At 36.0% G+C, this 23,320-nt stretch overlaps 1 protein-coding gene across 5 annotated transcripts in view; it reads right to left on the reverse strand.

The window, feature by feature from the left end:
• ANKS1B (ankyrin repeat and sterile alpha motif domain containing 1B) overlaps nt 1–22,902 on the reverse strand; it is a 397,248-nt gene extending 374,346 nt beyond the window's left edge. For 4 of the 5 annotated variants that reach the window (XM_031507463.2, XM_031507479.2, XM_031507475.2 and 1 more), the window contains exon 1: nt 22,574–22,901. In XM_031507463.2, coding sequence (XP_031363323.1) covers nt 22,574–22,707 — 134 coding nt within the window. In that variant the 5' untranslated portion in view covers nt 22,708–22,901. Of the gene's footprint in view, nt 1–22,573 lie in introns of all 5 variants that reach the window. The other variant, XM_077783569.1, reaches the window with a different exon arrangement.
• Nucleotides 22,903–23,320: the final 418 nt, after the last annotated feature.

A 23,320-nucleotide genomic window follows, 5' to 3' on the forward strand; every position in this document is an offset into this window, starting at 1 on the left:
TTTAGAAGGAAAATCCCACATATAGAAGATTTTTGTGTGATGGGTAATGCTAGATCCATTTAAATTAAGCCTTAATGTATTTGGTTAATCTGTTATCAGTCACCTGTATGATGTTCCACTGATGTTGCTTTTTGTAATTTCTAATACCCTGTCTATTATGCTTTCCGGGAATTTTCAATCATGCACTTCACTAAATGTATTCATAAACACCTGAATAGGAAATAGTTTAATACACCTGCCATGGGATAATGTAACAGAAAACTAATGCATGATGCACTCATTCCAACTGTTTAAATATCATACTTTTCTCAGAATAGCAATGCAATACCTTGAAGATGTGCTCAAGTTCCTGTTGACTTCAATATCCTTGGTAAAGTACTAAAAGGGAAACATCTCTTGAAGATTGTAGAAGAATTTTATTTCTTAGGTACAGCCTCAAGGAACACCATCTGAAGGTGCTTTTTTCAGCTCACTGCAAACTGCATCTTCAATATGGAAGGACAAATAGGATGGTTCTCACAGATCCAGTATAAAACATAAAGATCTATTTCAAAACATGGGCATCCAGATATAAAGTTTGTTATAATAAACATGCTGGGTGCTGCAAATAATCACTAATTTTCTCTACAGTGAAAGCCACATTATCACTTGGTTTGATAAAACTTCTGAAAATGAAATGATAAACCTGTACATAAGGCATAATTTATCAAGAGAAAGCAGCACACATTATACCAGTAATCTTCTGCCATGAGAAAATTTTCACCAATCTGAGGATCCCCCTTAATATAAAATTCTTTTAAAAATTATTGAAAATATGTCACAACTTACTGTCTTAATACACCATTTAGTAAAAAATATAATCATTATTTGAGATTACAAGAATAGATCCTGCTGTATAGTGCTAGATCAGCTACATGTTCAAGTAACAAATTTTGCTCCAACTACCTGCAGGTACTGACAGATTAGAACTCCCCAGGGTGTTTAAAAACCAAATGAACCAGGCACCTGGATGTGTCCCAGCCACCAACTGTATAAAATACACTATTTTTACAGATATCAGAGAAGAGCAACAAAAATACCAAGATGCACCTACTGGAAGTTGAATGGAACTGAATACAAAAATGCAGACATCTGAGGAACTCTAAATAAATACAAACCACTAGCCCATAGTAAGAGATGTGAGAAGAAATTAAAATTTTGGCACATACTTCTGTCATCTTGAGAAAAATTTGAGATAAATGTTGGGAACTTTTCTATTAGTGTTGCTTGCCACTACTGTGGTTTTGTATTGTAAATCGGGATTAGGAGTATTCTTACAGCATGTTGCTAGAGAATTTAGGTTCCTGGAGCTTTCTTGAGATCTCTCAATTCTTTTGATAGTATATGTATAGAGTGGTTATCTAAAGAATCTGATACCAATTTCTTCATACTCAGTATTCTTTATATATTTTTTCTTTAAAATTTAATTTTCTTCTTAAAAATATTTTTGGTTTATCAAATTGTTTGTCTTTAACCCATTCCTGCAGATTATCAAGGTTTTACTATAGTCTAATCCTGTTTATTATAAAGTACTTTGCAATAGTTTCTAGTTTTTCAGTATCTGTCAATTTGACTAATGTAATTTTAGTTTCTTCCTCCAAAACAAAAATACTCTACAGAATCAAATTCTGACATTTCTCTAAGTCACAATTTATTTCAAGACACTGAACAAAGGAAACAAACAGGTTAGAGGAATATGGGAACTCTCAGACCAGACTTTTTTGAGATTAGCTTGGGAGTCAGCCACATTTAATGCATCTTCCTCTTTGTTTTACTGTTACAGTAACCCTCTGGCTACTAACATTAAAATTTGGTAGAATAAACTATCATTTATAGTCTCTATGTTTATAGTCTCTTATTAGTAACACTTTAATCCATGACAACATTCATGTTCACGCTAATACAATGTTTGGTTTTTTCAACATTAAGGTTTTAAGAATCACAGTATTATTTTATTTACTTCAATCTGATTATATATTTAAAATAAAAATGTTGCATATTCTGCATTCTTTTCATTACTCAATTTTACAATTATCTTTTAAGATGGGACCTAGTTTTACATAAATTATAATTCATTAATTATTAATGTTTTCTGCTCAGGTTCTAGATCATGAATGATTTTTTTGCTTCAAATTCAAAGTTAAACGATAGTAAACTATTATATTAGACTTAGATAAAGCAATATTTATCATCATATTTTTCCTTTATGAAAACTATACACCACACTAAGGGTTCTTCACAATTTTCTTTAAAGAAGAATTCTCAGATATGGCAAAGTTTTTAAAGCTAATACTCTTCATAAAATAAAACATCCAGCATATTTAAATATTTTTTTAAATAGTTATGTAGCATGAATTCTAAACTTTGCATTTTTTGGGTGGAGAAATTTTACAAGGTCTTCTCCTATTGTTCATCAGTCAAATACTCTGAGAATGTGTTTCATGGTCAAGATAGATTTATAAAAGTGTTGAATGTACTGACATTCTGAAATTGTTTCTCTACTTGGAACATGTTACCAATGCAGAAGTTCTAGTGCAAAACAAAGTACCTGCATCATGCATATGCTGAATGTGAGGAAAACAGTGCTTTTCATGGCACAGAGAAATTCTACCATTCACTCTGCAGAGCAACTAGTCAAACCAATAAAATTAGCTTCACTTACTGAAGGATTTATTGGTTCCTTTTAGATATATTTATATATACATACCCAAAAATAAATGCCCTTTTTCCCTTTTTCAACCAAAAACTTAAATATTAATATTTCTAAAACTATTTCCATACTGCTTGATTGCTGCATTCCCTTCATTCTACTCTAATAATCATATTTTCTTTCATAAACAAGAAGTTCCCTGAGTGTACTATTTACACATTAGTGCACTCTAAGACTCTGTTCATCTCCTACCATGCAGAATTAAATAAATCACCATCTTCTGTACTGACCATGCAAAAAATCTACTGCCCATCACTAAAATGTAGACTCAGATATGTTCTTTCTCTGATTAACTTTTCTTCTTTATGGATGGTGAATTTAGCAAGTGCTCTAGCAACACTGCCTATTATGCATTACCTCCACTCCCCAATATAAAATCACATTTTACTTTGCTTATGATTAAACTGCTTTGTTTAAGTTGAAATGTCACATGTCAGATTTCTAAGAAAGGAGCTCTAGAATGGAAGAAGAAAATAGGGGACAAAGGAACAAAATCTGAATTAGCATATTAAGGGAAATGCACAGGAAATTAAAATAAAATTAAATGAGAAGACAGAAAATAGGACCCAACTCATACAGGCAAGACATGAAATTTGGAGAGGGGCTGTTGAAATAATTTAAATAGCTGAGGAAAAGACTGGCAGCATTAGCCTCCCAAGGCTAAAATGAAGAGCTATGAAAGGGCACAAAGAAACACAGTATATTTGGAATAAAGGCTAAAGCTAAGAAGACAATTGAACAGACTAAAAGAGCTGAACTTTCATCAAGTGACCAGAAACATTTGTTAGACACTCTTGCAGAATGCATTTTCTTAAAGTGAATTCCATAACTGTCAGCAACAGTAATGTCAGCAACACTTTCAACAAAATAATGCCCAAAAGCACTGGCTACCTGTACCAAGCATTCTAGTCAAGCACACAGAGTTCTGTGCAGCATACTCTGAAGTATTTCCTTCCTCATTGTCCTGCATCAAGTTACGTAGTTAGTGGCTTATAAACTTAATGAGGCCAAAAGATATCTTCTTTGGCCATGAATACTCAGGGTCTTAGCCTCATGAGTTGTTATCATGCAGCTGGTCAGTTGTGATGCGAAAATTAACATTTGATACCACAAACATGAGGGAATTTCTAGTTTATCATGTTTTTTTACAAAATAAAATAAAATTAAATTATATATATATAATTATGTAAAAATATTTTAAGAAATCACACTGAAAAGTAAATAAATAGCACAAATAAGTTATACATACACTTTTTTCCTCATTAAATGTCCCTCAATCTGTCTATGTAACCTACTCTGAAGGTAGTTCATGAATCTGTACAACACAGCCTGCTAAATGTGAAGTTAAACAGAAAGGGAAATATATTCTGAATGGACTAGAGGACTGCATGGGAAAAATGAATAAATGAGTATGCAGGGTAGTGCAATATTGACATAGAGATGCAGACCTTTTGTATCACAGAGGTTTTCTGACAGTAGGAAAGTCTCTTAAATCTAACTTTACAAGAATGATCATCAAGCATGTAACTTTCAGAGTACCCACTTCATATAATATGTTTTAACTGCACAAGCACTACATGCAGTTGCCCTGTTAGTCAGAGGAAATTGTGCTTTGCACTTTTAAATGGTTTGTGATGACAAATACTCTGCAAAATCAGAAAGCAGGTTTTAGGTGTTTTGAATCAGGCATCTAAAATTACTCAATAATGTTGACCCTAGTGTCTCAGGACTTCACATATCCATTTGTAAAGTGGAGTAATAATACCCTGCCATCAAACAAGGTTGTTTTTGAAAATAAATGCATTATACTTGCAAAACTCTGCTGTGAAATAAGTGAGGAAAAGAATTCTCTTTATAGAAACACCTACAAGCTGTGCGTCAAAGGCATAAGCTAACAGTGACAATGAAAAAATAAAATACTGAATAACAACTAAGAGAGCATCATCCCTCTTGTACAATTAAAGTGGAGTGAATTTTATCTGAAGAACACCATGTGGTAATATACAACATTCAGTGGTACACACAATATGCCACCAACATGCCACAGTTCATGGGCAGACTATCTGCAGACAAATGTGGGTACACAGACATAGGACTGCCTGCAAAAGCCAGTTTGGACTTAATAGCACTTCTTAGCATTTATAATGCTCCTAAAACAAGCTTGAAGCCTGGAAGAATTGTAACCACATTTGCATGATACTGAATCTGAGCTAAGAGGTCCTGCTAAACCCAAGCTTGCTCTGTGTAGATCTAGACTGGGTATCATTGCTCCATACACATAAATCTAAAGGGAACCATATATAGATGGCTCTGTTGATCCTAGCACAGATAATGTCATTTACAAATAACATTGGGGTGTGTTACCTTACCATGCTTTCCAGTACTTCAGGATCTAAGAGATCCTAAATTTGCACTCTCCACTTTCTATTACACTTTGCCTAGACATAAGATCTTTAGGAAGGGGAGAAAGAGACTTTTGAAGTTTAGGTCAGTATATGACCTTGATCTCTGCAAGACAGCTTTTTTACTCATTAGCTGATCTATCTCTTTATCAAGACAATTGCATACTGAGAAGGACTTCCCTTCTGTACTTTCTCTTTATATCTCTCCTAAATAAATATGTTTATTCATGCTTATGTTTTAACTAACAAAATAATATCTCCAGATTTTTTATAAACCAGTAAATCAGCAAGTCACTGTATATTTCCTCATTCTTTCTGCTTTTTCATTACTTTAGTTATCTTATTTCAAAAGAGCCCCAGTGCAAATCTGAAGCACTTATGTGTGAAGCTTTTTGTTTACAATACCTTATAAAAAAAGGCCCATCCACCACAATCTAGCAATATCACCAAAGCCAATTAAAAGTGTGTGATCTAAAACTTCTCTCTTTACTGCCAGAAATCCATAGTCACACCTTTTTCTTTTTTCACTGTCATCTAAATTATCTCTGAAAACATATCAGACATCCTCATCTTCATTTCTCTTTTCTGAAGTATTTTATGTTCTTATCAGGTATTTGTGCATGGATTTTTATTTCTTAATGAACTTATATATAATCAGTTAAATCATCCAACAATTGTTTAGGATTTTTACTACCCTTATAATTATGCTGAGTCTAGTTCATAGAAAAGAGTATATAACCCAAGCAGATTTCCACATTCTAAATGAAACATGTCTTCTCTATTTTGGACTTTTCCTTTTTAATGTTGGATAGGATTATGGGTGACTTGTTCTGTTTCAGTCTAATCATACTTGCCATTGGGTCATCCTGAAGAACACCAACTTTTTTTCCTACATTAAGACATCAGTTTCTCTCTTTCCAGACTACTTTGTCACTGTATCCTTCCATCATACTATTTTCAGCTTAATAGGCAATGCTTCCTGATTTGTGTTCCTGTATTATTTTGCCTCAGGTGATTCTCTTTATGGCTCAAACTGGTGGAGAGATAAAAGAGAGATAGGTGGCAGGGCAGAAGGGAGTGCAGAGATGTAATGAGAAAGGGATGAATGGAAAGGTAGATTAATGGAAATAGAGTGACAGGGAAGAGAAGAGGGAAAGAGGCAGATGGGACAGGTGGGCAGAGAAACCAAGAAAGAGGAATCAGAGAAAACGGGAAGAAAGAAATAGAGATATTAAAGAAAGACTTCCGTGTTCCAAATTGATATATTTCAGTAATGTAATATTTTAATGAACATATTTTTCTCCATTTCAGCTAGAAGTCATATATGAATAGTAATTACTTCAGCAGATGAAAATTATTTCACAAATATAAAACTTCACCACAGACATTAATGGATTGATGATACTCATCTGAAAAAGGATCAGTTTTAAATCTTGTTCAGTGCCTAAACAAATCAAACCTACAACCAATACATGCATAACTGCACAGTTCGGCTAAGTCTATAAAATTACAGTCATAATACTCTGAGAAGGCTGGTACTTTGAAGTTTGTGCCTCAGAGAAAACTGCAGGTCCACTTCAAACAGTGATAACACTTCTGAACCGACCATCATAGCACTCTTAACACATTTCTAACTCATTCAAAATGTTGTCACAAAAAAACAATTTAATTGAAAGGTGTGGTTCAGAAAGGTTTCAATATAGTACAAACAGAACACTCCCTTACTTTGCAACAAATTGCCGTTAGAATTCGCTAAAGTATATGATTTCCAAATTTTGAGTCTCAGGTAATTCCACTTTCCTATGTGAAATTTAAACAAAGAATCGTTCTGAAGTGGAGTTTTTTTGTGTTGACTTCTAAGTTTTTTAAACAGAAAAGAACAGAATATGAAACTAAGGCTGCTGCATTATGATGGGAAGATTAAACTTAAAGTAACCCTGGTACCATCATTCTGTTTCCCAAGCAAGTGCCATGTCCAACACTGCTTTTATGTTTTGGTTTTAAATTCCTTAATCTCTTTCCATACTTTTACTTAACTCTGTATAATCTTTGGTCTGGGGAAAAGTACATGCTGGGTAAACCAGGTATAACAGAACTCTCTTGGGACAGGACCAGAAACTTGAACCTGAGTCTCCACATCAGAAGTGAATTACAGGGTTTATCAGCTTAACTACTGTTTTGGGCTCTGTTACACTCCATGCCATTTCTGTGGTCAGAAACTTAGATCAAAACAAGTATAAAAACTACCATAGTTCAACAAGAAAAGCTGGGGTTTTTTTTAATTGAAGACGGTTTTTGAAAAAATTATTTCAAAAATTATCCACTTTAATTTTAATACCAGCTGCTATTCAGAGCTATGTGAAACATTCATGCACAACTGCAGACATACAAACACCTCTACTTTCTTGAAAAAAAAGATATTGATTGGGAGGGAAGAGGACATGCACCTTCGACATCATCATATTATTGATGCATGCCTCTAAGGAAAGGAACTTGTTTCTCTTCACTGAAGCATAGATCTATAAAATGGACACATAACTACCTAACTGTGACTGAGCTCATTTCAAGATTTTTCAAGGTTTCCTATATAGGTAAAACATAACTCAAATTTATTTGCAAAATGTCTTCAATATGTTTTCTCCCACTTGTATTATTTTCTGGAGGATGGTGATACCCAGCCCTGTCTCATTAGCATTGAAGTAACATCCCACCACAGAAAAAAAAAAAAAAAAAATATGTGTGAAGATAAAGTGAGCAATTATTTACATTTAAGTTTTTAAGCTGTAGTGGAAAATACTGACCTATTGAAAAATTGATAGGCTAGCTCACTATTGATTAACAGTGAAACACATAAACACAACTTGATAGTGTTTGAATTGATCAAATGATCAAAGCACTAACAGAATTGGAGACGTGTAATATTTAGCACAGTAACACTCAGTTACACAATATCATTAATGCAGTCAGTGTAGAGTTACAGAATACACTGCTGTTAGCCAAAAGGCATTTTCTTCATTTGGAATGTGAACTAATGTTTAGGTGTGAAGGTCTTCAGCTGTTACTGTAAAGATAAATGATCCCAGCTTTAGCCTGAGAATCCATTTGAAGGGATACAAGGCAAATTTCTCTTTGCATACTGCAATTGCTACATATGCTTACTGAACCCAAAACCTGCTCAAAACAAAAACCTCTTGAAAATTATGGAAAAAATCAGGTACTGTATTACATACAGCCAACTTCAGCACAGCAGCACAATACCAAATTAGGAGACATATTGCACTTCAAATGAGAAGTTAAAGTCAGTCTACTTTTTCCTTTTCTGACAATTTTTAAGGCGGGTCACAAGTCTCTAATCTTAGTTCCAGGTGTTACCAGTTTCTAATCATGTTCAAATCTAGCTAAAACTTCTTTGCATGATGCCCATGAAAATTAAACTTCAAACATCGCTAGAAAGAAAGTAATTCTTCATACATTAATCAAAAGCAGTTTAAATTAAAAACAGCTATTTAAATAATTTCTATTATTGTCAAGTTCTGTATGCTTAGATGTGTAATAATGTACCCTAATGGAGTTGAAAAGGGAAAGAGCTTTGTCATCAAAATTGTATTGCATTTGCCTGTGATGATCTGAATGTTAGGCCATGTGACTAAATTTGCAGAAGTATGCCTTGAGCAGTGCTATCACAGTCAGGACAGCCTCCTTTGCTGCTCTGGTAAATTTGAAATAGTTCCTGACAACTCCCTATGTGAGTGTCAATTCAACTGCGTTGAAAGGTAGCATCTGCCTTATAGTTACAGTGAAAATAAAACCATCCTTTGCTGAGTTCTATATGTTTTACCTGAGGTGCATATGATGCCCAGTAAGTTTGGTAGTGCAAAACTGTGGAATGAATCTGGTACATACATTGCTTTCTATGGAGCTGAGAAAGAAAATCCCCAAAGACACAACTTTTCAGGAATATAATGAATTGTCAGGTTTACCAAAAGGCTCATTTTTATGGGGAAATTCTCAGCTGTATTCTGGACTTTTCCAAGAATCCTGGAAGACTACAATAATGCATGCTGCATGCATTATTGTATTATTTTATTTATTTGTTTGTTTATTATTATATTATTATTGTATATATTATATTATTACAATAATGCATGCTGCAGTTGCTGGTGCTACAGCAGCTCACAAGTCAAATGACATTTATCAAAAGAGATGCATATTATGAAGTGACCTTTTTCAATAATTGCTCTTAATTCCTCTTTAGGAATTGTGATATTCAGAAATGGTGACATTTTGTGTAATTTAACAAAGTCATATTTTCAAAGGAGATTTGGGTAATTGGCTACTATGAAGACTAGCCAAAGTAGTAAACTTTCAAAGAAAGAAGTCTAGACATCCTGGCTCTATCCTTTAAAAAATTATCCTGAGGCCTGCTTTCTCAATCTTGACTTGAGTATTTTTTTTAACCCAAGAACTTATTTTAACAGAAATACCACAAAAGGACTGAGTTCCTTCCTTCCTGAGTTCCTGCCATTTTTCAGAGATAGTGGGTTTGGTTTTGGCATTTTCCCAAGTAGCTAGGCAAATTCATCTACATGTGCTATGGGTCTCTTGGGCAAAGATCAGATAACATTGAATCACCTGCATGTATTTTTTTTGTCACTCTCTAAATAAATTTATTTGCCACTTCAAAAGTTTTCATCAGTCTTTGAGGAAGGTTCTGAAAATGGACCTCTACCATTTTGTCCAGGAAATTATCATGCCCTACTTTGTAATTCAGTCCTGTATCTCAATCTTACATTTTTTGATCAGTACTGTGTATGTTCTTTCAAACTACCCAATGAATTCTGCTTTATGGTCAATTTTTCCATGCCATTTTCAGCCTAGTGCCTTCAGTGCCTTCTGCATTTATCAAAGTCATTAAGCTAGATTTTTTTTTTTTTTTTTTTTTTTTTTTTTTTAATATGGACTCCCTGGCCTTGAGGTGAATGTCTGCAGCAAGGTTCCCTTTTTCAAGGCTGACATAAGCAACCTCAGAATTCTTCACATCCTAAATTCTCCCCCCGCTTTCAAACTGGGCATCACAATTATAGTGGGAAAAGAAGGGATGATGGTGATCAGAAAAAGTCATATGAAAACAGTATTTAGTTACGGAGGGAAGGGAAAGAAATCTCCTTGTCTCTTACCACCATCATAATTAGCTGATTTATTCCCTGAAGGTTATCTGCTGAAATAGGCAGTCTAACAAGGACAATGCTCCCTTGGCATTTTAAAAAGCAGACACTTCTAAACAACCTCACTTGCTTTTCTCAGAACTTATTTCCTCAGTCTGTGTCCTGTTACAACCAGTTGAGCTTCAAAGCAAAAGGAGAGCAAACCATGAAACAGTTCATATCTTAGCAAAAACTATTCATGCACTGGAGATGCATGACAAGATTTCTGCTGCTTTTACTCCGTTAATGCCATTTATGCCTGTGTAAATCTTTCTTGCTTGAATGACAGAGACATGGATGCTCAGTGCTGAAGCTCCTCTCTTTTTTTTTGGTTAAGCAGTAGCAACACAGTAAGTACCAGAGTTCAGGAACAGCTTCTCTTCTGAAGTAACTCATTAGTTCTGGTCCACAGTTTAAGTGAGAAAATGACACACATCCCATTTAAGCCTCAAACTATCTTTCTAGGGCATAAGAGGAAATGTTCCATCACTGGGGAATGATTTCGCTGTTTCCTCAATAACTGTTTCCCACAAGAGAAGAAATTAACATCTTTCCCTCTTTCATTTCATCTTTACATTTTACTTTCAACAATTAAAGTTTGATTTTTTATTGCCTCACTTTTCCTGTTTCAGGTAATATAATGGGAATCTTGTTCAATGAGTATCACTAGTCACTGAAAAGAAAAAAAAAGGAAACAACCATCTTCCAGCATCTTAAATTCTACATAGTGTCTCATAAACATATAAGATACACATCAGGAGTTGTAGTTTTTTGTAAGTTATTAGAGGTATCTCAAATTTCTTTGTGTTCTGTTCACCACCATATGGGTAGTACATATTTACAATCTCAAAAGAATTTTTTTTTTTTTTAAATTTCTGTGGAAATATATACATAACTATATACAGAAAGAGTGTATTAAAACTGCTGAGATTGCAAAGGCAAGGATTAAAGTTCTGCTGCTAAGTCATCCTACTAACACATAAGTATTAATAATAGACTTAATCACATGATTTCCTTTTATTGTGCAATGAATGATCTTGGAACAGTTGAAGGCCTATCCCCTAGAATGGGGATGATTGAATAAAAACTCTTTTCTTTTTGAAAATCAAAGGTATTAAAAGGTGCATTGGTATTTATTAAATCAATTAAACAAGGTAAGAACAGGAACAGCAGCTTAATGCTGCACCATGGAACTGAATTCTATCCATGTCTGTTCTCCAGAAACAAACCTCTGAATATCGGAACAGATTTTTATACATTTGAACGTCTAAAATGCTACTTAATTTACAGAGAATGTTCTTCACACAATACTTCATTAAGATGTGAAACCCTTGCTGTGAGATGTCATGAATGCTAAAAATTTCCATTGCTTCAAAGACCAATTGAACAAATGCACGGAAGAAAAAATGCATTGGAGCTATTTAATACAAAGACAATACATCTGCTGTAGAAAGCTGCTGTAAATTGCTAAAAGCTGTGAGAGTACACTGGGGAAACTATTACATACTACGTGATTGCTTTGCCACTATATTCTTCTAAGAACAGGCTCTTGACTCACAGTCAAAACTGGAGAAGAGTACTTTACTAGACAGACATTCATTCTGACCATGAAGAGCCACTCCTATAATTTTATACTAACTATATTAATCCTGTGAAAAAGGAGCTCTTTGAAGTCACCAGATGGAAACACCAATTCAACACATGCTTCTTGCCATAATCTAAGAGTGCTTCAGTCAGCATTTTTAAGTGCAAATATTAAAACCCTACCCAGTCACTGAAGTACAGGGACAGTAAACTCATTAATGCTGTGAAGCAGTCAGATATCATATCATAACAAACATCACCCCACCCCCCCAAAAAAAAGCCCAGGACAAAAATTAATCATTCTTTTTCTAGAGAAGAGTTTGAATTTTGTGCAGAAAATGAGGCTCAGGGCTGAACACCGAGTAGTAAGTTAAAAATGCTGAATAACTGCTTATTTAATGAGCACTGTCTATCCTGGGCCGCAAGTGAGGAAAAGACTACAGATTGTGTCATTAAAATATAAACATGTAATGCCTACATTCAGTGGGATACATAAAAACTTCACTGGCAACTTTAATTTTATCATTCATAAAAAAGGCAAACTAAACCTCCTGAAATTTCACCCTGTAGTGTCATCTTGGCAAAACTTTACTAGATGATTTATCACAACCACTTCTTCCACTTAAACTAATGTCATGACTGGTGGCCCTTTATTAACCACTATTATAGGAATTTATTTTATCACTAAAAGAAAAGGAGACAGTTTGCAAATGCATTTCACAAATATAGCAAGGAAATATGAAAATGTCAGGCTTTGAATGAAAACTGTATTTCGGTGCATATACATTTTCTTTCAATTCTGCTGAATGAATTTTTCTTTATTCTGCCCTGTTCCTCACAGCTCATCTCCTAAACTTCTCTCACTGTCCTCAGTGCTGCTAACTGCCATGGTCAGTCTCAGTTCTTATTCCTAATCTCAATTCTTCTACCCATTTCCTGCGCCAATCATTTCTTTTCAGAGTTTAACATACAGCCTGCTTGCCAAACCATTCCAAATACCTTGATTCAGGTCTCCACCTGTCTTCTAACCTCATCTCCTCACCTCCTCAGAAACATATGCTTATTCCATGCCTTTAGAGGCTTCATTTTCTGCTTATGACAACACTCCTTTGCCTCTGAAATCAAAACTTACATAGTCTATATGAAAGTAGGAATACAAGGGATAGATTTGTGACAGGCAAACAGATTTGTAACATGTATGTATACTACATATCATATGCTTTATTTCCACAAATGATTTATTTGGTTCTCTGAAGCATTACTTGTGCACATTATGTGAGAATATCCCTGGCAGATCTACCACTTGGTTATGCAAGATACTGCTCTGCAATAAATGTGCACAAAACAGGAAGCAGGGTGATTGCAAATCACTTATGAGCCTATTTTGACAAATTAACTATCCAGATGACAGAAGGACATGAAAGTGCATAAATAATTGCTTGAGAAAGCTGAAAACTAAAAATAAGCAAATTATGCTTTTAAAAATTCTTACCAATGACTTAATTGAGATTCTGGGGTCAAACTGCTAATATGAATATGCTGGGGATGTTAGTTCGCAAAAACTAACCTAGAGATTCACTAGTCATATGGAATGACATCTAAAAATAGAAAAAAATGACCCTAACAAGTCCGTAAGTAAACACAGAAGACATTAAACTCAAGAGTTGATTATCAGAATATCAGTAAAAACTACACTGGAAAGTTTTATCATGAAGGTTTAAAATTCAAGCCATATGCAGTGCTTGACGCAAGAAAAATTCGAGCAAGATGCAATATGCAGAAAATACCTAGTCTAAAAGATAGTCCCAATTCTGATTTATAAAACTCTTCTTTTTTCTTACTTTCACTATAAATCTACTTCCTGGACACTTCTCGTACTATGGCAGTATGAATATTTAATAACTTAACCTATTTCAGCACTTGTCCAGGCTATGAAGGATTAGGAGAAAATCCACATACCAATCACACCATTCTTCTAGGAGAGAGTTACTAATGTGTAAACTCAAAGACTAAGTGTGATATTTGTGGTTTTGTAATGACTAACATGTCAGAAAAATAAGTACAACACAAAAAAACTGTCCAACTCCAGCACAAGAACCTGTGGTGATGTAACAAGCTATTCCCTCCCAGCTGAAGGACTACACAATATTTTTGCCTGAATTTCATGAAGTTCCAATAAGCCCATTTCTCCAGCCTGTCCAGGTCCCTCCTTACAGCAATTCTTCATATGAATGTTTTATTCTGCAGTTTGGTGTCATCTACAAACCTGCTATACATGAAACATTGCAATCAATACTGGCCCTTGAATCCTGAGGGAACCCTCTAGGAGATACTAGCAGCTGGATTTTGTATATTTATCACACCCTCTCACAGTGCAGCCAAATTTCAACCCACCTTATTGTCCTCTTATTCAGTCCATAGCTCATCATTTCAATTGAGATTGCTCTGAGGTAAAACACATTTTTTTCTGTCCACAGACACAGTTTTCACTTTGTAGAAAGCAATTAACGTTGGTCAGGAATGATTTAAGCTTAGCAAATCCATGCTGGCTGTTATCAGTTGTGTTATCCTTTATGAGAGCAGAAATTATATGCATGAGGATATATAATCTGGAATTTTCTCTGGGACTTAGGATAGACTAATGAGCCAGGTGACTCCAGAACCTTCCTTTTGCTTTTCCTGAACACGGGCATGACATTTTCCTTTTTCAGTCATCAGAAACTTCCCATGTTTGACACAGTCCCCCAAAAATTAATAGTGGCCTCAGAGTAATATAGGTTCCCCAAATGTAAATGATCCCCTGATCTTCCTCTTTTTGAGGGACTGTCTTTACAGCTGGCAAGTCAAACTGTACAGCCAACCAACCAAAGCAGAAAAGGCAACAAGTTATTGCCTTTTCCATGAGCTTTGTCACTAGGTCTTCTGCCCCACCAAGCACTGAGTCCATATTTTCTTTTGATGTCAAGACATTTACTTTTGCCTTTCCTATTTTCCTAAGTTTCAACTTCAGCTCATGTTTTCTAATTTGTTTCTTGTATACTTGGAGCATTTTCAATAAACCTCATGTGATAGGATATCATGCATTTTAAGCAGTTTTCATGTCTCTCTAACTTCAACCATCCAGAATTCTGCCTCTTGGCCAGCTAATCTACTGATTATCAATCAGTACCTACTGTCTATTGCTTCTGAATTAATCCAAACCAGCAGAAGGAAGAAATTCTACCCAAATTGAGCTTCAACCTACCTAAACAAGCGGTTATTTTTAATACATTCTACATATACTTTCAATTACAATTGTTTACTTGTTCTTCAACGTTTATCTACAAAAAAAAAAAATTAAATTAGGGACATGTTTAATCTAGAAATAAATTCATTCAATACCCACTTTTGGGGTGAGCTCAGTCACTCTCTATGCCCCCTAACTGACTAGATCTCCATTGCCTGTAATAGGAACCTAGACACCTAGCACTGACATCAACACCTACAGAAACATAGCTGCCACTGACTGTTTTAAAGAGGAACTAAATTGCACTCAAGATGTCACTTTGAACATTTTTTCTTGCTTTAGATAATGCATACACAATACATAGGAAACAGTGTAAAATGGTTATAATAAAAATAAAACCTTGTTGAATTAAATCTCACAGACCCTTTCTTACAGTAGATACCTGTACATTATTACAAATTAATAGGTGTTAAGTGAGGTGCAGAATAGTTGTTGTATCACTTCTTAATGAAAAGTAATCATACTGAAAATACTGTCACCAGGAAAAAGTAATTAAAAAATAAAAAAGTTCTTCCAGTAAAGGCTAGAAGGTTAAAAAAAATGTATTCCCGAATTCCCAAAAGGGTCCATGTAAATGAAAATGTCATATGAGTAGGCAGAAATTAACACTACTTACTATGCTTTACACATTTAACATTAAAAACTGTCAATATAATTTACCTTAAAGTATTAGTATTGGATTAGGATGTGTATTCTAACTGGAGGTGGCCAGCAGACAAATTCCATGGCAGAAGGGAATTCCAGCTGCGGAACTCTTGTATCTGTCACCTCCCCAGGTGAGCAGACTAAGCTTGCTGAAGAAAAGGCACTGTAACTGCACTCTACATTACACTGTCCCTTACAGGTTATATACCAGTAGCATAAATTAAAGCAGTTTATAGGATTCTTTAAATAGTGCCTTTTTTCAGGAAAAAAAAAAAAATGGCCTTGAGCTGTAAGCACTCCGTAGCATCTCATCCAGGAATACTAACAAAAATTAAGGCAAATAAAATAGAAGTAGAGGTTTCCAAACCTGTAGAGTTTTCCTGAATTCCTGCTGCAGGTGTAAAAACACCTGCCCTAAAAGCATCTGTATTTGCTTTTCATAACATTTCCAACCTTCACAAGATAGCAGACCTTTCAGATTACATCATTCTTCATTCCCTTTCATTTGTTTCCCCTTTAAATGTCTACTATAACATCAGTACTTAAAAACAGTGATGTTCTGCCAATGTCAAAAATTTACAAAGCAGCATTACCAAATTACTGAATTACCAAACCTCTAAAATGATAAATATTAGATAGAAGGGGAACACGGTAGTGATCACAATGACTTTACAGGGTCCTCTGGGGAATTAGACACTAGCCATCTAGTGGCGAAGAATTCTACAAGAATTCTAAAGGTATTGTTTTAAGTTACAGACACTTCAGTCTTCAGAAGGTTGTTCCTTACCTTCTCCTTTTAACACGTTTGTCAAATTTCCCTTACTGGTCTGCCTGATTCCATCATAAACTCCATCAGTCCATATCTTGATCCTATCTATGAGCAGAAAAAATTACCTTGGTAAATTTTACACTAGATCTACAGTTCTTGCTGGTCATTTTTTGCATTTGGTCCAACATTATAAAAATTAATAGAACATATATTTGAACAATACTCAGAAGACTATTTCTGCAGTAAGGAGATGTGAGAAGTTTATCCATAGAGTTTAAATACAGAGCTTATATCTGGAATCATATGGAACTCCTAGGGAAGATTTACTACACAGACTTTGTGAATTGCCTTGCCCTTAACCATCTATCAGATGTCCTGGGATATTGTTATATTGCTACCTTTACATATTGTAAATATTTCAAACTAGAGAAGAAATCTAAGGAATTCAATAGATAAAATGTTGCCTGAACTTGGATTGAAAGCATTTAACAAAAGCAAAAATAAAAATAAGTCCAAGAAGGGTAGAGGATAACAAAATGAAGCCTAAAAGAAGCTCACACATTTGCAAGGGAAAGCAGAGTCAATGCAGCAATCAACTATCACTAATACCAAAAAGCATAAACTAACTGTTGTCCTGATTATTAGTTTGCATTCCATAGTGAAAGGCAAAAAGAAGAAAGATTAAATATGGCCTCAGAAGAATTAGATTAACTTCTCTAACATGATAAAGAAGGTAATTGGGAAATCTGGGAATGTTGGTCTCTGCTTAGGACATCAGTACAAACCCCCTCATTAATTAAAAGTAGTATAACTAAAATTAGAAATAAATACAGACTAACTGGATGCTGAATTGAACTATGTAATAAATACTTTCCATTTTATTATCTGTGCTGGTTGTCTGAAATAAATACCTTGGAATTATGTGAGCCCAGAACTCTGGTACTGCAAGCCTCATATTATACTATCTCTTTATAAAAGAACCTAAGAAAGGTTCCCTTGCTTTAAACAATGCTAGTTGTAATGATAAACAGAAATAGATCCCTTATTCTTGTTAAGTTGATCAATTTGTTATTCAAATTATAACATGAAAAAACTTAAAAATTGTTAACTAAAGCTTCATAAAGTATTTCAACATTTTAAATACTTCCCGCTCTACAAGGCCTACCAAGTGTGATGTGTTTTCGCAAAGGAAGCTGAATGAATCAGAGGGCTCTGCACAGGGACAGAAGAGGATCTGTGTGGTTTTCAGCACACACTGAGGCCATCAGGCTAAACTGTGGCTTTGCTGCAAGCAAGACACTGCTCTGAGAAACAGATGAGGAAACAGATTGCAACTCCCAGACTGACAATCTGCTTGCCGTGTTTCTTACACTTTGGAGGAGAAATAACTCGGGCCAGGCCTACACATGGTGTAGCCGCGCTAAGTAAGGCTGAGCAAAGAACGAAACCATTCCCTGCCACAGTGCCAAGTGTGGAAGGGGAAAAGACCAGCTCCAGGCAGGCTGCTCCACCCTCTCATGCTGTGTAATGGCAGCAGCCAACAAAGAGCAAAAAAGGGCCAATGCAACCTTCCCTACTAGTCTGTGCCAGTTCACATTAATTAATATTCAATCCCACAGTCCCGTTAAAAATCCAAAGCTCTTTTAACATGTAATATGTACATATAATCAAAAACTATCCATTCCTGCTAGTAACTTAGAACAAATGGGCATATGCATGGCTACATGTGGCAAAATGAAGTAAGGTCTCTGAGATACATTAAAACCTCCAAAGTTATTTTTCCTAAAAACTCTTTGAAAGAAACATAGGCTGTCTCTATCCAACAATGAAAAACTGGTTGGTCAATTAAAACATGCTATGTATAAACAGATAATTAAATTAAGTAAATTAAAAATACCAGGTTTATTAGAAACACTTTACTCTTTCTATGTGTTAAATCCTTTAATATGCATTTAAAAATTTTGAATACAGAAATGAAATTATACATTCTGCTAGAGAGACTGTGGGATTTTACTGTCAGGTTTTTGTGCTTACACTGGAATAATATAAGAGCCAGTGAAATCACATAAAAATATGTGAAAATTCTATTTGCAATCTGGAAAAAAAATTCCTAATTCTAAACTTCAAAAACTTTTTTTAATATAAAATATATTTAATATATTAATGTATGACCATTCCAGACATTGGAATCCACAAAGAAACAGAAAAAATAAATTTAGACTTAAGTCTTCTAAACTTTGAATGTTTTATAAGGTGTCCCAACATAGTGAAAGAAGAGACTCCAACCCTGCACTAATGTTTTGGGTTAGAGACCATAGGCAAAACATGTAATACAGCTTCAGATGTCCTAGTGTATCACACTGGGAATTTATATGTATCTCCAGAGTTCCTGGTTCTTTTCAAAGTCCATCATTCCATTCCAAGAACACACCTAAAGTGCCAGTAAGTACCCAAGTTTAAGCAACTAAATTACATCAAGTGTTTACTTAGGTTACTTGCTCTAGTATGTTGCAATGCTGATCTTTGCACCTGAGGAATTCACCTTCACTACACTGAGCCACAATCTTTATAATAAAGAGCAAACTATGGATATTGAGGCAGGGGACACAAACTGACCCACAGCAGCCTTCCAAAGCTCCTCCTAAGTTGAAATGAGTTATAGAGTCCACACAGTCAAACATCACTGAGTTGTTGTCATTGTTTTAGACAAACTAATCTGGCCATGAGGTATTATGTAGTAAGTATTACAGATGTCTGGATGCATATGAAGTCTTAATTAAGCATACATCATTTTCATGTACTTTGCACATACTCTAAGCACGTGTTGAAATTCTCGCAGGAATTCATTCATACATTTATATGTGTGCTTAAATAGCTTTGCAGAACAGAGCTGTTTTCTTGAACTGTTGTTATAATTTAATGACTTAGGAGTTAGAAGTCAGGCCTTTAAAATTTATAGAATTTAGTCTGCAATTAGCATCAACAAGTAGGTCCAACTATAGAATACCCATACAAAAGTTTGCCCTATTTTCCTCCCAAGTACCAAAAAATACATTAATCAGTAAGAAAAAAAAAGCTGTTATAAAAATGTAAATAGGACATCAGAGCTCAGATAGTTTTTTCATTGGTTCAGATAACAATCAAGGTGTATTTTTCAATCTATGCATATTAAATTTCATTCACGGGGCACATAATTACTGTGAAGCAAATTTCCATAGAAATTAGTCCATAGTCTATCCATAGAGCATTCAGTCACATAAATTGAGTTGTCTTCAGCACTTTGAAGAAATCCAAAGGGACAATGTAGTCCTGCTACCTAGACCAATGCATCAGGCACAATATTGGTCTATATGCATACTGAAAGAGTTGTACTTTTCCAACCTAACAGTAGAAACAGCACTACCAAAAGGAGAAAGAAAGACCTTTCTCACTACAGTGGAACATGTACAGTCCTTGGGCACAATTTTAGAAACTGAGCAATAATTATGATCAACAAAACAGCAGGAGTTACTGTCAAAATGACTCATAAAAAATAAATAAAATTAAGAAAATTATGTCCCTATATTATTCTCTGTTGCTTTTATTAAAACTTTCCAAAGTTTTTATTCTAATAAACTGTATGCAAAGATACCAATATAGCTGTACTAGTAAACTTCTTCAGGTTTTCTATTTAAAAAAATCTTTGGTTCCGCTTCAAAGTCAAACTTTTATACTGTACAAGTATTGCTCTTCTACAGCTTCATTATTTTCCGTGTGTTGATTTCCCAAACAGGATCAGGATGTTCATACGACTCTCATATTGTTTCCATGTTTTCTGTACCAAGATAGAACCAACCTTAATCTTGCATGTCATTCTGGACTTAATCCATAATTAATGGCAACAGTTAGATCATGGAACATTTCCAAAAACAAACAAAAAAAAAAAAAGCTATGTCAAAACAAAATACCCATCACATATAATTCTTTCTTGAAAAACATTTACTATAATGCATGCTAGTTTCTGCTTCAAGCTTTCCTGCTGAACCCTCTAAAAAGTCCTATGTTCTATACTGTGTTAGATTGTGAAACATTTAAGCATCATTAATGATGCTCACTGAATTCTTTCTAAATTAGAAATATTTCATCATACAGCTGGATGCAGCATACAGCTGAAAGTTCATTCTTAATTTTTGAAGCTGTGTTTACAGAAAGACATAGACATTCTTGTTAACATTAGTAAGAAATGCCATAAATTAAACAGTCTGTTTTACTCTGCTTTACTTCTCTTCAAGCTAAGTGCACTTCCAGGAAAAAGAAAAAAGCCAGTTGACTTTACAACCTAAAATTCTTCTATCCTGAGTAACAAACAAGAACTGTGATGACCCATCTGCATATACAAAAACACACGGTTCACATGTTCTGTGTACACAACATACCACAGTGCTGTTTAATAAAGGACGGCAAACACAAGGAAATACACTCCCTCTGGATATACAGAACTCACAATATACAACATGAAATAAACAGTGCAAGAATACAGCACAGACACTAGCCCTGGAGAAAGCCATTGCACAAACCATGTGTTAGAACTAGATTATAAATGGCCAGTCATTGTACTGAAGTGAACTTACTTCTGTACTTAGAAACGTAGGTATCATATTTCAAATTTAACTGACTAGCTGGCACATTTCTTCCTAAGCAGCCTATTCGAGTACAGTACAAACAAGCAATGACATGGTGTGTTTGGGTTTTGGTCAATGGGCTAATAATTCAACAGTGGTGCAATAGCAAATTGAACTGGGGCACCACAGAACTTTGGTAAACTATGAATACCTGAACTGTTGTTGTTTACAGCACTAAACCTAGTTTTAAAATAGCAAGACTTTAAAATAGAGTTTAAACAGTATGATTTGGAGTATAAATTGGAGAGTTACCATTAAAATTTCCCTGATAGGGAACATGGAAATAATATAAATACCTTGATAAGAAGGCACTGGCAACAGAATCACATTTTAATTTAATCAACTTCCATGGTGCTAGGCCTTTTCTTTCTTTAAGGAATAAAAAAATCAAACCAACCCCCAATTTATTCAAGTTCTAGGTCAACAGTGTTTAAGTTAATTTTGTCTTCTTTTGCTATGCCTAGTTTAGTGTTGAACTCTAGCACTAGACTGTGTGCTGCAGACCTTCTCTGCTCTGAGTACAGTCAAATGCCATAAATGACTCTGACAATGCTCTGACTTAAGAGCATGATGAAACTTACGATCAAAGCTATGCTGTAGATCGCAGGAGATACAACTAACGACTGAAGTTAAGCCCTGTCACCCAACATGGCCAGTAACCCAGTTTCATTCCACTAAATCCAGGTACCTTGAAAGTAATGCTGCTCTTACCTAATCTGCTCCCTAAGTTTTACACCTCCTCTGCCTCAAAGATCTCCCACAAAAAAAAGATTTCTTTTCTTTGTTTTGTAGGCTTATTACAATGGCATGGCTAATTTTTTCTGCAAGCAAGGGAAGAAGCAGTGGGTGAGGGTATGGGGTGAAGCTATGTCTTTTAACACAGAATTCCACAATGCAATGCCTTGTCTGTGATAAACACTTCCATCTGTGATTAAAGTAGCAATTTGAAGATGGAAATATCAAAGGAAGGAAAATTAATATATTGTATGTATTAACCCAGCAGTCAAAACATAAGTTCTGCACCACAGCTAGTAACAGAATGAACAAGGACCCTGCAGACGCATTGAGGGAGGAAATTCAGTACCACTATATTAATAAAATGACTGCCTGTGACTTTAAACCCTGGCATGCTTGTACTTGGCGAGAGAGTGAACGATTTATTGTTACTATGAAGGATGCAGGAATTGAAATGAAGATGAGAGGGGCGATGATAATGATGATAGGGAAGAACAGGTTAATATCCCCAGCATTTGATGGGGAACGATGTCCCTACCTCAATAAGCTGGATAAGGGAATAGCTCCAGATCCACTGCCCAGGATCCCTCCTTTCCTCCCAGAGAGGAGTTTCTCCACCAGAGCCACATTCCCAGTGCGAGCGGCTTCCAGCAGTTCCTGGTCCTTCCCCATGGTCGGGCACCAAGCAGCCCCGCACGGGAGAGCTGCACCCCGGGTCACTGCGGCCCCCTCCCTCCAGAGAACGGTCTCCCCTCCCCAGCCCCTGCCTGAGAGCAGAGCACGGCAGAGATTCCTGCAGTCCCTTCCAGACCAGCAGGAGCAGCAGCAGGAGGGAGGAGGAGAATCACCTCCTCCTAGTTTCACTGGATCATTTCTGGGTGGAGTGTGGAAGAAGGGGGGAGGGAGGGAGAGAGGGAGGACGAGGCCAATAAAGAACCTCCCCCCATGCACACACAGCCCCGGCCGAGGGGCTGGGGCGGGGGGAGCGGGCAGCCTCGACCCCCGCGGCCGGCCGGGCCGGCGGGGATAACGACCCTCACAGATGAATGGATGGACGGACGGACGGACGGACGGAAGCGGGGAGGAGCGGGCGGAGGGAGGGAGGGAAGCGGCGCAGCCCTGCCGTGCCAGGCCCGTTGCTGAGGAGACGCGGCTGGCGCGCTCCCAGTGGCTGCCCGGGCACGGCGCCCCCTCCGCGCCGCTCCGCCTGCCCCGCGGCCCGCCCCGCGCCCCACTGCGGTGCCGGCAGCGCCGCCCGCCCGCGCCCCCGCGGCCGCTCCCGGCG

The sequence above is a fragment of the Lonchura striata genome, chromosome 5, assembly GCF_046129695.1.
Source record: "Lonchura striata isolate bLonStr1 chromosome 5, bLonStr1.mat, whole genome shotgun sequence".
In the NCBI taxonomy this organism is placed as follows: domain Eukaryota; kingdom Metazoa; phylum Chordata; class Aves; order Passeriformes; family Estrildidae; genus Lonchura; species Lonchura striata.